General features: G+C 38.3%; 1 protein-coding gene across 14 annotated transcripts in view; it reads right to left on the reverse strand.

Annotated features, from left to right (window-relative positions):
* The window catches only part of EML5 (EMAP like 5), a 157,174-nt gene that overhangs the window by 43,798 nt on the left and 97,884 nt on the right, over positions 1-15,492 (reverse strand). For 13 of the 14 annotated variants that reach the window (XM_070469746.1, XM_020890576.2, XM_070469747.1 and 10 more), the window contains exons 22-26: positions 5,823-5,975; positions 4,988-5,119; positions 3,667-3,755; positions 2,692-2,868; positions 419-620 (exon numbers count right to left, since the gene is read on the reverse strand). In XM_070469746.1, the coding sequence (XP_070325847.1) occupies positions 419-620; positions 2,692-2,868; positions 3,667-3,755; positions 4,988-5,119; positions 5,823-5,975 (753 nt within the window). Of the gene's footprint in view, positions 1-418; positions 621-2,691; positions 2,869-3,666; positions 3,756-4,987; positions 5,120-5,822; positions 5,976-15,492 lie in introns of those variants that run through there. The other variant, XM_070469758.1, reaches the window with a different exon arrangement.

The raw sequence follows: 15,492 nt of genomic DNA on the forward strand, positions 1-15,492 counted from the left end.
TACACATACCCCTGTGGGTAACATCCCAAATGTTAACAGAAGTTACCTCTGAGTGTTCAAATTATGGATGCTGTGTTCATTTTTTTATTGCAAAGTGTACTTTCTAACTTTTCTACAATGAGTGGGTATTACTGGTATAATAGGAATTATTTTTAAGTATGAGGTTCAATACTATAAATATACTTTAATAGTACTTCTTTAAAGTATATTGTCATACATTGCTAAATGAGGAATAAGTCATCAGTATATGCCAGTCTGTTATTCTAGAGTCACAAAAAAAATTCTGGTGTTAAACAGACCAAAAAGACTAAAACAATAACTATTCAAGCATTATTATTACTTATTAAACTTCTGCAGTTTAAGTCAGTTGTGCTAAATTTTTTCTATGTTTCTATTAAAATATCTTAAAATCACATACCCCCATCTTCTTCAGAATCTATATCAGATTCTTCGCTATCACAAGGTCTTTTTTCTCGATAGCCCTCCATTTCATTTGTCCAAACCATTAAAGACATATCTGCGCCTCCTAAGGTAACCAACATGCTGTCATCGTAAGTCCAGCGAACATTTGTGACATGTGTACTATGGGCCACGTACCTCTTAAACTTTCCAAATTTTCCCTAAAAATTAAAAAAAAATTCAAATTTCTGAGAAAATTTATTACTTGAAAAAGTTTTTATAATTTTGAACTTCTTTCTTAATCTTTGATTGGAAATTAATCATTGCAAAGGCATTTTGTTAAAAAAAAAAAGAGAGAATACTGAAACTCACTAAAATAAAAAGTAACAGTTCCCAAACTTAATGAGGATAAGATAACCTAGTAGTTTTGCACACTGCCAGTACTATGGGCATAACTCTTTCAGAAATCAACTTGGTATTCTACATTGAAAAGTATGAAAATGCTGACCTTTGTCTCACCATCCCTTTTTAAGAGATACATGCTAAGGAGGCCTAATCTACACAAAAAACATTTGCCGTAGTATTGACTTAGAGCAGTGAAACATTTTAAATACCGTAAATATTCAACATAGCAATAGTTAATTATGGTGGGTATCTTTTAAAAATGATGGCTATGCAGACATATTATCGTTGGAAAGAAACACAGTAACTGGGAAAATCAGGATACTAATACCTATGTACATACAGCATGGCCATATTAACAAAAAGTAATTAGCAAATATTTCAGTATATACCCATGTAAATATCTTTCATTGTAATTCATTAGTGTGTTTGATTATAAGCAGATGTTACACACAGTAATGTATTTTTCTTTTAAACATAAGGAAAAATTCAAGATACTGGTAACTTATAAATCTAGAACACTAGCATTACTGGATTTCATAGGTAAATTTCAGATCAACATGTCCTAAGCAGGTTTTAGATGGATATCTTTTCAAGGGTGTTAAAATAAGAAATGTCTTAAATAAAGAAAACGTGTTCAGTCACTCAGTCATGTCTGACTTTGCAACCCCATGGATTATGGCCTGCTAAGCAAGAATACTGGAGTGGGTTGCCATTTCCTTCTCCAGGGAAACAAAACATAGTAATAGTTAAATCAATGGATTCTTTGGAAGCGAGGAATCAATAAAATCAACTGAAATCAAAGAGAAATCTGTCATGAAAACATCAGAAGAAGATAGTTTCCCTATGATTTTGTGGTTCTTGTTACAGTTAAGGAGAAGAAGAAATCTGTGGACCAACATTCTAGAACATATTCTTAGGGCTTCTTTACCATCTAGAATACTGAGAATGAAGTTTTTGACTAATAAATGTTTTATTGGAACACATTTTTATCAAGTAAAGTACTACAACTTCAGTGTATCTAAAACAAGGACTTGTCAAATATTTTCTTGGGTACCTTAGTTCTCTATGGGAATTTTTAAAACTTACGGTTTTGTTTCAATGCTGATCTAAAAATATTCATATGAGCAGTTAATTAAGACCATCATGCACTGAATATCATGATTTCAGTGCCATATTACAAACTTATATTTATGTTCATGTTGGTGTTAGATTATAACATACATCTGAATTTGTGACAAGTAAATGCATATCTATACTTGATATCATGAATTTTATTTTTGTGCTAAGTGAAAGCCTAATGTTCTCAGTAGTTTGAACAGAAGAAAGCAGTAAAAAAATTTAGTCATCACACAGCACACAGTAATGTGGGCATGTACATTCGAAAGAATCTCTACAGTTTGGTTTTAGAAAAATAGCATTATTCATCACATTAAACCAATGTTGTTTACTTTGATTCTATAGGCATTATAATTTACAGTATTTTATATTTAATCAGATAGAACATTTTAAATGTTAAAGTTGTAAATATCAAGAGTTTGTATTTAGTGTTAATGATAATAGATTTTATCAAAAGAATACTAAAATTATTTAATATTAAGACTAAAAGAATGATTCCTCTAAAAGGAATATTTATACTACTCAATACTGAGAAACTGTACAATATAATATATAACTTGAGAAATGGGATCATAAATTATAATACTACTTCTGGATAAAAGCTATAAACATGATGTCAAGAACAGGAAATAAATTATATACCTTTCATATTACAACATTATGTATTCCATATGTGATATTCATATTACAACAATGAAATGCTATGAAAGGGCATTACCTTAACCATTTTTATAATTATGATCATTAGGAGAATTAAAGAAAAACACATACTTTAGCAGGATACCTAAATAACTTCACAAATCCCAAATCATCCCCAGTAGCTAGGACTGTTTTGTCACTGGTGAGGCAAGAGGCAGTTACGTCCATGACTTCTCCAATTACTGGCCAAATTCCTTCACAGCATAAACCAAGCACACTTGTCCATGATGCCCAACCAATTTTTTCTGCCTAAAAAATAAAAAAAGACTGCTCTAAGTTTATAATATCTCACTCTAAAACATTAACAACAAAACATTGAATATTTTTCTTTGTAACTAATTATAGATCTCACAAGTAAAATTAAAAGTTTAATAAAAACAGTGAAACAAATTATTAGTTGCTCTGGTTTTGTAGTTTGCCAAATCCACTAGTTCCTGCAGAAAAGTCTCAACATAACATCATTCAAGATTTATTTATCCACTGTGTATTCCAGATGCTGAACATACAATGACAATATTAATAAACAGGACTTTTCCTGCTCTTAGAATATCAGAAATTGATTCTTTCGTTTCATGTCGAAACTTCTACGGGTACTTTATACACATGTTTTCCGATTAATCATCACTGGAAATTAAGAATCTGACTTACAATGCCTCTCCTTACTAAGCCACTTTCAAGTTAGATTTATTTAGTATCTCTTCCTTGGACATGTCAAAAAGTTTTGCTAATAATGTCAGTCACAAAACCACACACATTTTTTTTTCTTTTTCTTTTTTCCTTAAATAGAAATTTGCCATTAAGTATCTTAGGTACATGGGTTCCAAAAGATTTGACAGAGATGCAGCGACCCAGCCTTAGATGGCAGGTCTTTTACATGCTGTTGCATGCTTCTTGTCTTTTAAGGAAAGTAATTAGAGAAGAGCTAGCCATACAAGTAAGCCACTTATTCCTTTTCTTAACACAGCATATTTTCCTGTGCCCAGACAGGCATCTGCTTTCTAACCACTTTTAGTCACAACAACATTTCAAGCACTACTATCTTCCTACCTCTTCACTGGGAATGGTTTGTTTTTTCCCTCTGGGAGCTTCAAAGAATAACTGTTCTTTAGCACCAGTGTTGACCTGTAAAAGCTTTCCTTAAAAAAATTAAAAAATATACACATACATAAAATATAAATACATACACAGTTAGTATGATGCTTAACTTTTGTGGGAAAAATTTAGCCTTAACATAAAAACCATTTTCCTCTGCAGTTAACCATAATAAAGTAATTACTATATAATAAAGTAATTAAATTCCTAAATGGCTTAATTTGCTTGTGTGTGTGTGTGTGTGTGTGTGTGTGTGTACACGCTTCCCAGGTGGTTCAGCAGTAAAGAATCTGCCTGCCAATGCAGGAGACATAAGAGATATGGGTTCAGTCCCTGGGTGGGGAAGATCCCCTGGAGGAGGAAATGGCAACCCACTCCAATACTCTTGCCTGGAAAATCGCACAGACAGAGGCGCCTGGTAGTCCATAGGGTTGTAAAAAGCAGACATAACTGAGTGACTGAGCATGCATGTGTGTGTGAATAAGCTATTTCTGTTGCTTTGCATATAAAAATCCTAGAAATAAAATTTGAAGTATCTTTTAAAATATATATTTTAACTGTTTTTGGAAAAACTAATTTACAATACCATATTTAGAGAGGTGACTATCTGAAACAACCACCCCCCAAAATGGAGCATTTAAAATATTAACCTTTATCCAAATTATGAAACACTGACATATTCCACACATTCTGCTAAAAGACAAAGACGTTCATTAAACCCTGTCTGTTAAACAGCTGTGATAACTTTGGGAATTCCCTGGTGCTCCGGGTCAGGACCCCGGGCTCTCACTTCGGTGGCCTGGGTGGAGCCCCTCGCCAGGGAACGGGGAGCCCCCGAGCTGCAGGGCAGAGCCAGAACCAGAGAGAAAGGGCCGACGTGCTCTCAGAGGAAACCCTGATGAGCAGGGCTGTTTGCAAAAACTTCAGTGACTATTTATATCAGACTCATCAGGCAAAAACTAGGACACATGACTAAAAAAGAGTGATATTTAAATTACTTTACAAATTAAGAATCTATCACTCTCTGTACTAGCATTTGAATTATATTAGGCGAGGTATTGAAAAGTTTAAACTCCCAACATTCGTCTTTAGATATGAAATAAAGTAGTGAAAATCATCTTAAGAGTAATGTTTGTTTTTCACAATGCTTTTGAACTCATCTGTCAAATTATTTGTCTCTTTAAAGGAGCTGTACTAAAAACATAAATAAATAAATAAAGTAGCTGCACTAAATCAAACAAAGCTTCATCAGATGGTGAGTTACTGAAAGTCCTACCTCTGATATCCCAGTCGACATGGGTTATGTAACTCGTAGCGCCTTTGCATATTCCGACTCGCTTACTGCTCATGACATTGTATATATCTATAAAGCTATCGTGTGATGCTACAGCAAGATATTTCCCAGAACCTATAAGAGAAACATATTTGTTTGAAATTTCCTACGGTTAGAAATATTTTTTATACTGTACAACTAGAGTTAATCTTCTCAATTTTGTTTGGAGGAACTTTAGGTGTTTTGCATGTTATAAAAAGACATGTGAGTCACGCAACTAATGGTAATACTTTTCATGTATAATTAACACAATGAAATAAAATTTTAATGTAATGAGGTAGTATGATGGAAAGCAAATGTCAAAAATTATACACAAAATAATTTTGATATTCTTTGCATTTAACAAAAAAACTTTAAATTTAGAAAAAATATATAAGTAAGCTAACATAAATAAATTTTGCCTTAATACTAGGAATTCTATAGTAGGTTTTGTCATCAGTATGAATGCATGGAAACTGATAAAGCAAAATTAATGTAATTTCAAAAGCATTAGGAATATAATGAAAACAGTCATCCAATTCCTCTTATGTTACAAATGAGGAAAAGGAAGCTCAAGGAAATGCCTTGGTCCAAGTCACACAGAAACTTTAGTGACAGAACTGGCGCTAAGTCAGATATTTTGCCACTGATCTAAATACAGGGCTTTCACCTCTCACTATACTGCTTCTTCTAGTAAAAAACTAAAGTTCTGAGATAAAATAACAGTAAATAAAAAATCACACACTGATATAGTCACTGTCATACTCAACAAACAAATCTGATTTTAATGAGACCTTACCTGGTGAAAATCGAATATCTGAAATAATATCTTTTCTGTGGTGAAAAGATACAAGATCTTCTAGAGTGTCTGCGTTTGCCATTAAGAAACTGCCGTCGTTGAGACCTACAGCTAAAGCTTTACCGTCAGGAGAAAAACAGCAACACCTCCCACCTGAAAACAAAGCGAGCGCGTGTCAGGGGCTGTCCTCTATCAAAAAAGTGTATGCTTCAGGGAGCTTTGATTCCAGAGAGGAGGATGGACTTCTATGTTTACTATAGCTTCACATCAATATCAGAAATAAAGATGCAGGTAATAAAACTGTTTTATTGAGAACAATAGTACAGAATTCCAAGCATTAATTAAGACAAACCATTCATTTTCTGAATGTAGGAAAAGTAAGTACTGATATCGACCTTAAAAGAAATTAAGCTGATGAAAAGAATGAGAGATTTTAACTAATATAAAAAGCCAATGATATACGTGGAAATTTTGTTGCTTCTGTTGGGGGAGTTTCTTACCTTTATAGTTTCTCTCCAACAAATAAGACATTTAAGAAATATGGTCATCTTTATAAAAATGATTTCAAATTTAAAAAACCTGACAATAGGCAATTATTAGTTTAAGCCAGGAAGATTTATACACATTTCAAAACTATACATGAATAAATCATGATATTACTATTACTAATTAAAAAAATAAAGGTTAATGCTGAACTGGCAAACACAAAAAATGGGCTTAGCCCAACAGCAAAGGATGTAGCAGGCATATTCACAGCCCTAAGGTTTTTGATGTCTTGCATAAAATTTGGAGTGGGATGGATAAGGTACAGCTGTTACAGAATGAAAAGTTACAGAATGAATTGAGAATAAGCAGCCACTTTTATCAAGCACACATTACAAATCTAGGATGTGATTTCCGATATTTAAGAGTCAAGAGATGATGATGACCTGAAGCAGAGCCGCAGTGGAAGTAGTGAGAAACGGGAGGATCTGTATGCCTTTTGAAGAAAGAGATGGCAAGACCTTGACCCACTTGGGAGAAAAGGAGGAAAAAAAAGAGAAAAGTAGAGGCTATGTGTTTTGTTTGAATGATGATGTTATTCACTGAGATAGGAAAAACTAGGGGAGGTACGAGTGTTTGGTTTTGTACCCCGTAAGAAGGCCTGCGAGAAATTCAAATGAAGAAAGACATCAAGGAGGCATCTGGGGTACTATACTTCTCTGGAGCTCAAGGGAGAATACAGGGCAGAGATGCACATAAAGGAGGTAGCAGTTACAGCCGTGAGACTGGAGGGGCCTGTTACTCATTTACTGCCTCTCGGCTCCAAACCCACCCCCATTCCTCCCGCCGGATGCTTACTGGGGGCTTCGCAGGCGGCTCAGGGGGTAAACAAGCTGCCTGCAATGTAGGAAACACAGGAGATATGGGCTTGATCCCTGGGTTGGGAACAGCCCCTGGAGGAGAGGGCATGGCAGCCCAGCCCAGAACTCTTGCCTGAAGAATCCCAGGACAGGAGCAGCCTGGTGGGCTACAGTCCCCGGGGTCGCAGAGTCGGACACGACTGAGCGACTGCGCAGCCAAGCACTGGTGCTGGGGCTGGGCCCCGCAGATGTTCCCCTCTGCCAGCCAGCAGAGGGCGCCGGAGGGAAGGCCGAAGGGGAGGAAGGCCCTTTCCTTCCTTCCCACGCGCTGTGGCCAGCGGGCTCATGAGGCCACGGGAGCTGGGGGCAGGGGGCTTCTCTGCCTTCACAGCAGAAGATCTAGGTCAGCCCACGGGCAAGCTTCTTTCCTGCTGGCAGGCAGCATGTTCCTGAGGCACCTATGCCTTTTCCAAAGAGATCTGAGTCTCCGCCCCAGGGGAAGAGGGGAGGGTCCGCCCTTCAGGTTTACTCCTCGATCACTGTCCAGCAGCCCAGTGGGTGGCGGCTGCTTTCGGCAGCTGCTACTTCCCCTTAGAGTCCCCTTTTACATCTTGTAGTAGCTAAATCTCTTTTCATTAGCTAACACTCCATATTAAAATTTCCCTGTTCAAATTACTGGGGTGGTTTCTGTCTCTGATTGATACAGAACAGTACCAAAGTGGTCAAAGGAGGCATATTGTTAAAGGTAAGATTTGTGGAATTGGTTCAGTCATGCCTTGGGGTTTCAGCATAGTGCTGAGTCCCTGCCAATGGGAAATGGGATGCGAGCCATCCAAGGTGGCACTGGCTAGCAATGAACTAAGCTGTCCCCTGTGGCTGTGAAGTATCCACTGCAGTAAGGGCCTGGGGAGCCCAAGAAGCTGCTGCCCTTCACCGTGACAACAGTGATGATGACCGCGAGCTCTGCATTGCACAGAAGATGACACTGAACGCACGCAGAGTTAACAGAATGAAATAACAAGCCCAGGTCCTTTAAACTCTCCATGTGAGTCATGGTCTGAGTAGAGAGAGCTTCCGTGACAAACCTAAATGAATTTCTGACGGGGCTGATACTGCTGAAAATTTACAATGTTAACTGAATTCACAGACTCGCCAAGTTTTCTTGTGTGAAAGTGAGGGCACTGACTGGGAAAAGAACTCTTCACCATGGACTAGGAGCACCTGGCTGGACTTTGACAAAACTGAGTCTTGCTCTTCTAAGTCGCTTGGAGTGTCACCGGCCAGTGCAGAGAGCCTCCTCTCCTGGAAGACTCACCTTCTGAAACAGATGCTTGCAGAGGGTGTTTAACCTTCACTATCATTGCTTTGCTGTCACTAGGCCCCTAACTTGGATCAAGTCTCAGCATGCTCTAAGGCAGAGGTTGGCAAACTTCTTAAAGGACCAGAGAATAAACATTTTCAGCTTTGCAGACCACATTGGCTCTGCACAACTACTTAACTCTGCCACTGCAGTCCAACAGCACACCGAGACAACACATAAAAAAACGGGCATGGCTGTGTCCTCATAAAGCCTGATTTACAAATGCAGGAAGTGGACTGGACTGGATGCGTGGGCTCACCTCTGACACAGAGGGAGGTAAGAATACTGGAGCTCTTTCACATGCAACCCGCATACCCTCCTGTCAATTACAGATCCCCTGAAGAAGTCCAGAAAACAGTTCCTTCATCAAAGCATTGAGAGATACATTCATTAAGGGCAGCATCTGCATCACTGAAAAGCTCTGTGTCCCCCACTTAAGAGGTCAGGAAGTGGAAATGTCACCATTAATAACAGGCTTCCTGATGAAAAAGATGCTCCTGGAGAAGCAGACGCCAAGCATCAGTGCTTCATCACCAAACAGGGCAGGAGGGATGTGGTACGTTTGGTTGTGGGGGTTTCTGTTGGTGGTCATTAACCACAGAGTCGCTAGGAATGGAGTAAGTAAGGTACTAGACTAGCATCTGATCTACCTAATAGGAAACACTCCACACCCAGTGGCTAAAACACCTGACTTAAATCATCACAGTGGAGAGTTACAGACTCTCAACAACTTTTCAGGCCTAAGCAAATTCATATACTCAGAGCCCCTTGACTGAAGGGAAGGCCAAGTCCCAACAAGGAAGAACTATGAAGCACTGCCATAGGTATGTAGGTATGTATCACAAATCTTCCTCCAAGCTTCTGTGGCCACTTGGTAGAATGACTGTGAACTGAAGAAAAGGAAAGATCCAAACTTCTAGGAATTACTAGGCATGGGCTCTGAAGTGACACTAGTTCTTAGGAACACAAAATGGGGCTGTTGTATAAGCAGTCAAAGCGGGGTCTTATGATGATCATGTGATAGACGGATTCTAAGTCCAGTTTCAAATCACAGTGGACCCCGTCCAATTCCTGAAGTGGAACAGATACACTCAGCAGCTTGTAGAATGTTCTACACTGGTTCTGTGGATCCATGGGGTGAGGAAGAACTAAATGAAAACCCGCGGAAATTTCTCTGTCTACTAAGACAATAAATGGAAACAAAACCGCAAGCCTGAGGACTGCAAAAATCAGTGGTATTACCTAGGACACAAAATATGCAGGAATAATAATTCCTGTCATGTTGTCATTGCTTGTTTGGCCTGTGCTGAACTAAGACGGATTTAGCAAATAACTCTGGATGATAAATTTAATCAGGAGATGATTCCAATTGAAGCTACTCTTCCAGAACTTTACTAGAACAAATTAACACAGTCCTTAGTATTTTACAAGCAGCTATTGCCCTGGCCAATATGCCCTTTTATCTCCATACCAGTTGTAAAGACCACTAGAAGCAGTTTGCTTTTACCTGGCTTGCATCTGTGGACACCTTCAAATCCTTGCCTCAGGGTTATTTCAGCTCTCCTGTTCTTTGCCATAATAGAGTCCACAGAGACTCTTACCATCTTGACACTCCATAAAACATCTCAGTGGTCCACTACACTGATGACATTAAGCTCAACAGATCTGGGGAGCAGGAAGCAACAAGTACTTTAGATGTCTTAGTAGGACTTAAGTGAATTAGGAGAGTGGCAGATAATTTCCACAAAAATATAGGAACCCTGTCACTTCAGTGATGTTTCTGGGGATCCAATGATCTTGGAGTATGTCAAGCCGTTCCCTCCACTGTGAAAGACAAACTGCTACACCGCCCATCACCTACCACAAACACAAGGAGCAAAATGCTTGGTAGGCCTTTCAGGAAGCAACACGTAGCACAATTGAGTGAGCTGCTCTACCCATCTAGCAAGTCGCTTATAAGCTTCCAGTGGGGGCCAGAACAAGAAAAGGAGAGCTGATCTTCCGCTTTGATCTTATGATCAAGCAGATTTAATGACCTTCAAAGTGTCTGTGGAGCCTCTGGAAAGGTCCCAAAGAACATACCTCAGACGGGAGAAATTCCACGTCTTCCTTTACAGTTAACTATTTTCCTTTTGAGAAGCAGCCTCTGGATTGCTACCAGGTCTCATTAGACAGCAAGTAAATGCCTAACTATGGGATATCAGGTTAACTGTGTCCTGAGCTTGCTTTAATGAACTGAAAATGACATGACCAGGCAAGTTACTGACTGGGTGTGCACAATAGCAATCTGTCATGAACTGGACACAGAATAGAAAAGACCAGGCTTGGTGAGATCTGGAAGTTACAAGTAATTTGTTTCGACGGGGGCTCGGAATCCTTCAACAATAAATCCTACTGCAATGTCTCTTTTGTCAGTCTGTACCTATGGCCTCACAGGGGTTCATTATGACCAACTGCGTGAAGAAGAAAAACACGGAGCCAGATTTTCAGATGTCCCTACATGGTGCGCTAGTGCCCCTGAAGCATCACGGCCCCACCAGGGGTAACCCGGAAGGACTGCATGCAGTAAAGGTAAAACTCCCCAGAGGGCAGCCCTTCGAGCAGTGCACCTGGCTTATCCCTTTTGTAGTGAGAGATGACTACACAGACAGATTTACAGTGACGCACTAGCAATTGTTCACTATCTGAATAAATAGGAACTGGAAGAAACAGGATTGGACAATGAGAGGAAAGGAAATCTAGAAGATAAATGTGTGGGTAAAACTCTCAGAAAGGACATACATAGGCTGTGAAGATTTTTGTGTCTGAGGGAAAGTCCAATAAGTGTACCTATTGCAGACGAGGCTCTCAATAATCAGATGGACAAAATAATATATTTTATGGACATCAGGCAGCCTCTTTTCCTAGCCAGCTAGCACTTGCTTAGTGGGTCAAAGGTGGCAAGGACAAGTCTATGCTTGGGTTCAAAAACACAGACTTGTCTTTACCAAGGCTGGTCTTGATACTGTCCAGTCTGCTAACAGTAGAGACCTACTGAACCTCTGATATGGCACCATTCCTCAGGGAAACCAGCCCAGCATCTGGTGGCAAGCCGATTACACTGAGCCTATTCCATAATGGAGAGGACAGAGTCATCGTCACTGGAACAGACGTGACTTTCAGATTCACGCTTCCTATCCAGAGCTTCTGCTAGCACCACTCTCCATGGCCAGGATACCTAATCCACTATCACCAAATCCCAAGGTTCTAATCAAGGAACTCTTTCATAGTGAAGGATGTGCAGTGTTAGGCTCATACCTATGGAATTAGCTATGGAATTTATCACATACCCTCATCACCCACAGAGGGCAACTAACAAAATGATGGAAAGGCTTACTGAAAACTGATTTATAGAATCTTTTACAAGCAAAATCCTGAAAGACCAGGGTTTTATGTTACAGCATGGAGTATATGCTTTAAAGCACAGATCATTATATGGTGCTGTCTACCTCAAAGTCAGAATCCATGGGTCTAGAAATCAAGAAGTTGAGGTGGGAGTCACTCACTATTATATCTAATTGTGTTAAGTATTTTTGCTATTAGCTACTTTGTCATAGACATTTTGCCACAAACATATTCACCATATAACTGATTGTGAGGCAATTTTGCTATAAGAGATAAAATAACTAGTTGACAGTTTGCTTTGAAATGTGCAAAACAAAAATATGTATGATGATGAATTCTTATTTTGAAACAAACTACACTGGATGATAAAGAGGCTGAGGGCCTAGAAGGCACAGAATTGAACCCACAGATCCCATAGAACTTTAGAATGGTTATCAACAGACATGACAATCCATGCTCATTAGCAAAAATGTCCACACTACCCAAAGCAATCTAAAGATTCAATATAGTCCCTATAAAAATTCCACTGGCATTTGTCAGATACAGAACTAATCATCTTAAAGTTTGGATGGTACTACAAAATACTCCAAGTAGCCAAAGCAATCTTGAGAAAGAACAACAAAATTGAAGACCTCACTCTCTCTGATTTCAAACTATATTACAAAGCTACAGTAATTAAAACAGCATGATATTGGCATAAAAACAGACACACATAATAATGGAAAAGAATAGAGAGCCCAGAAATAAACCCATGTACATATGGTCAGTTAATTTACCAAAGAAGTCAAGAATGTACAATGGAGAAAGGAGAGCCTCTTCAATAAATTATGCTGGGAGACTAGAATGGTCACACGCAAAAGAATGAAACTGGACCACTATCTAACACACAAACAAAAATTAACTCTATACAGATTGAAGACTTGAAATATAAGCTAAGGAACCAAAGAATTCCTAGAGGAAACTTAGGTGGTAAGCTCCTTGACAGAGATCTTGGAAATCATTTTTTGATCCTGACAAGAAAAGCAAAACCAACAACAACAACAAAGTAAACAAGTGACATGACGTCAACTATGAAGCTTCTACACAGGAAAGAAAATCAGCAACAGAATGGAAAAGCAGCCTCCTGAATGGGAAAAATAACTGCAGATCATGTATCAGATAAGGGGCTACACATCCAAAATTAACAAAGAACTCACAAAACTCAACAGCAAAAAATCCACATTGATTTAAAAATGAACAAATACTGAACTGGTATTTTTCTAAAGAAGATATACAAGTGGCCGAAAGGTACATGAAATGATACAGAGAACAGATAACAGTTACAAAGGGGTGGTGGGGTGGGGTGGGGGTAGTGGAAAAACATTCAGGTTTGATTATAATTAAAAGCTAAAGCCACAGATACAAGTTTTAAATAGAACATTCCCAATATATCCCTATGCAGAAAATTGCAAAGGCTGGCAAATATTTATTTTACAGATATTAAGAATACAGACATTAATTCATGTTGCATATTTATACTTCTGGTTATTTTTATACCTGTTTACCATAAAACTGAATTATTTGGAAAAATTCTAGTTTGTATTAACTATAATGTTAAGCCTCAGGATCATAATATTTGCATATTCATTTTCTGAAGAAGACAGCATTTGCTTACTGTTTAAAAGAAATAACTGTGTTTTACAATATTTAAACCATTATGTCAGTATTCTGTTATAATTAAGTCAATCAGCATAAAACCACATGTCTCTTTAAAGTTATAAAAATCCACTTGTTTTTCTCTTGAATTAATGATGATGAAGTAAAAATAAAAGTTATTATAGAAGAATATTTAAGAACAAAAGTAACAGTATTATGACTCTTCTCAACAACCTAATACAAAGATCTACTTCTAGAAGGAGCCAGTAATACTGGTGGACAATTTTTCTGGTCTAATACATGACATAAATCCAAAGATTCAGAAAACACAACAAATCCTAAAGAAATAATAGACCACATACATGCACAATATTATTAAACCTCAAAACTATAGAAAAAATGTAAGAGAACAATGAAAACCATTGGAATAACTCTGAGTCAAGAACTCTAGAAGCAGTTAAATTAGCACTCAAGAATGAGTAAAAAGAATCAAAACATGTTCAGACTAGCAGCATACCAAGGGTAGGGCAGCAGTGACAGTTCACCCTGAGTGGTAATAGATGCCAATCAAAAATTTAAAAACAACAATGAAAAACTGAATAAAATTGCTTCGCTTTTAAAGAACTGCAGTACCAGTGATAAAATACTTCTGTTAGAATAAACCATTCCCACTACCCTATTCTTATACACTACTGGTTCATTCAGAGGAAGATGAGAGAATTTCCAACAAATCTTCATTATGGAGCCCACCAGGCTCCTCTGTGCATGGGATTTCCCAAGCAAGAATACTGGAGTGGGTTGCCATTTCCTTCTCGAGGGGATCTTCCTGACCCAGGTATCGAACCTGGGTCTCCTGCACTGCAGGCAGATGCTTTACCATCTGAGCCCCCAGTGATTAAAGAATAAATGGATTAAAGGATAAAGAAAATGTGTAAACGTGGTATAGATCTGTCTGTATGTATATACATGTACATGTATACACACACATACGCACTAAAATTATTCAGCCAGTAAAAAGAATAAACTCTTGCCATTTGCAACAACATGGACGGATCTTGAGGGCATCATGCTAGGTGAAATAAATCAGACACAGAAAGACAAAAACTATATCCCACTTACACATGGAGTCAAAGAAAAAAGCTCAGAGACGCAGAGAACAGACTGGGCTGCCGGTGGTGGTGGGGAGGCTGGGTAAGACGGGTAAAGGGGGTCAAACAGTGTAAACTATAAAGAAATAAGCTATAGAGAAAATAAGTCGTGGAGGTGTCATGTACAGCGTGGTGACTACAGCTGGTAATACTGCATTGCATATCTGGAAGTTTCTGAGAAAACAGGTCTTAAGAGTGCTCATCATAATAAAAAAGTTTCCTAAGTATGTGTAATGATGTTATGGTGATTATTTCACAATATTTACAAATATTGGATCAACATGTTGTACACCTTAAACCAAGGTAAAGTTGTGTATCAATTAAATCTCAATTTAAAAAAAGAAAGAAAATCTGATAGGTAAGTGTGTTCTGAATTCGATTGGTCAGGACATCCAATGGACTTGGGAAGGAAAGAATTTTTTGACACAGTGGTTTTCTATGCACAAAGATGTGATTGTGGTTTTGGGATCTAACTACAACTGTTCACACTGAAAGTCCATGTATAAAACCACTGGTAATTCTCACTAGTTTCTGAGAAAAAAATAAATACAGTATGTGCAGGCATGTGCATACACACACAGCAGAGAATGAAAATGTAGAGATCAATAATTAAAAGAAAAAGGGGTAGGGGAAGGACGGCGACTGGAGTTCCAGTGTTCCACTGCAGATGTTCAGTTAGGCATACAGGACAACGGCACTAGAGAAAGAGAACTGACTCTTTTACGTCAACAGAAGGAGGTAAAAAGCAATCAGCTGAATGAATTACAGCAAGCTGCCTAACTTCAGCCTGGTTCCTACAC

Source organism: Odocoileus virginianus, chromosome 6 (genome assembly GCF_023699985.2).
Source record: "Odocoileus virginianus isolate 20LAN1187 ecotype Illinois chromosome 6, Ovbor_1.2, whole genome shotgun sequence".
Lineage (NCBI taxonomy): Eukaryota > Metazoa > Chordata > Mammalia > Artiodactyla > Cervidae > Odocoileus > Odocoileus virginianus.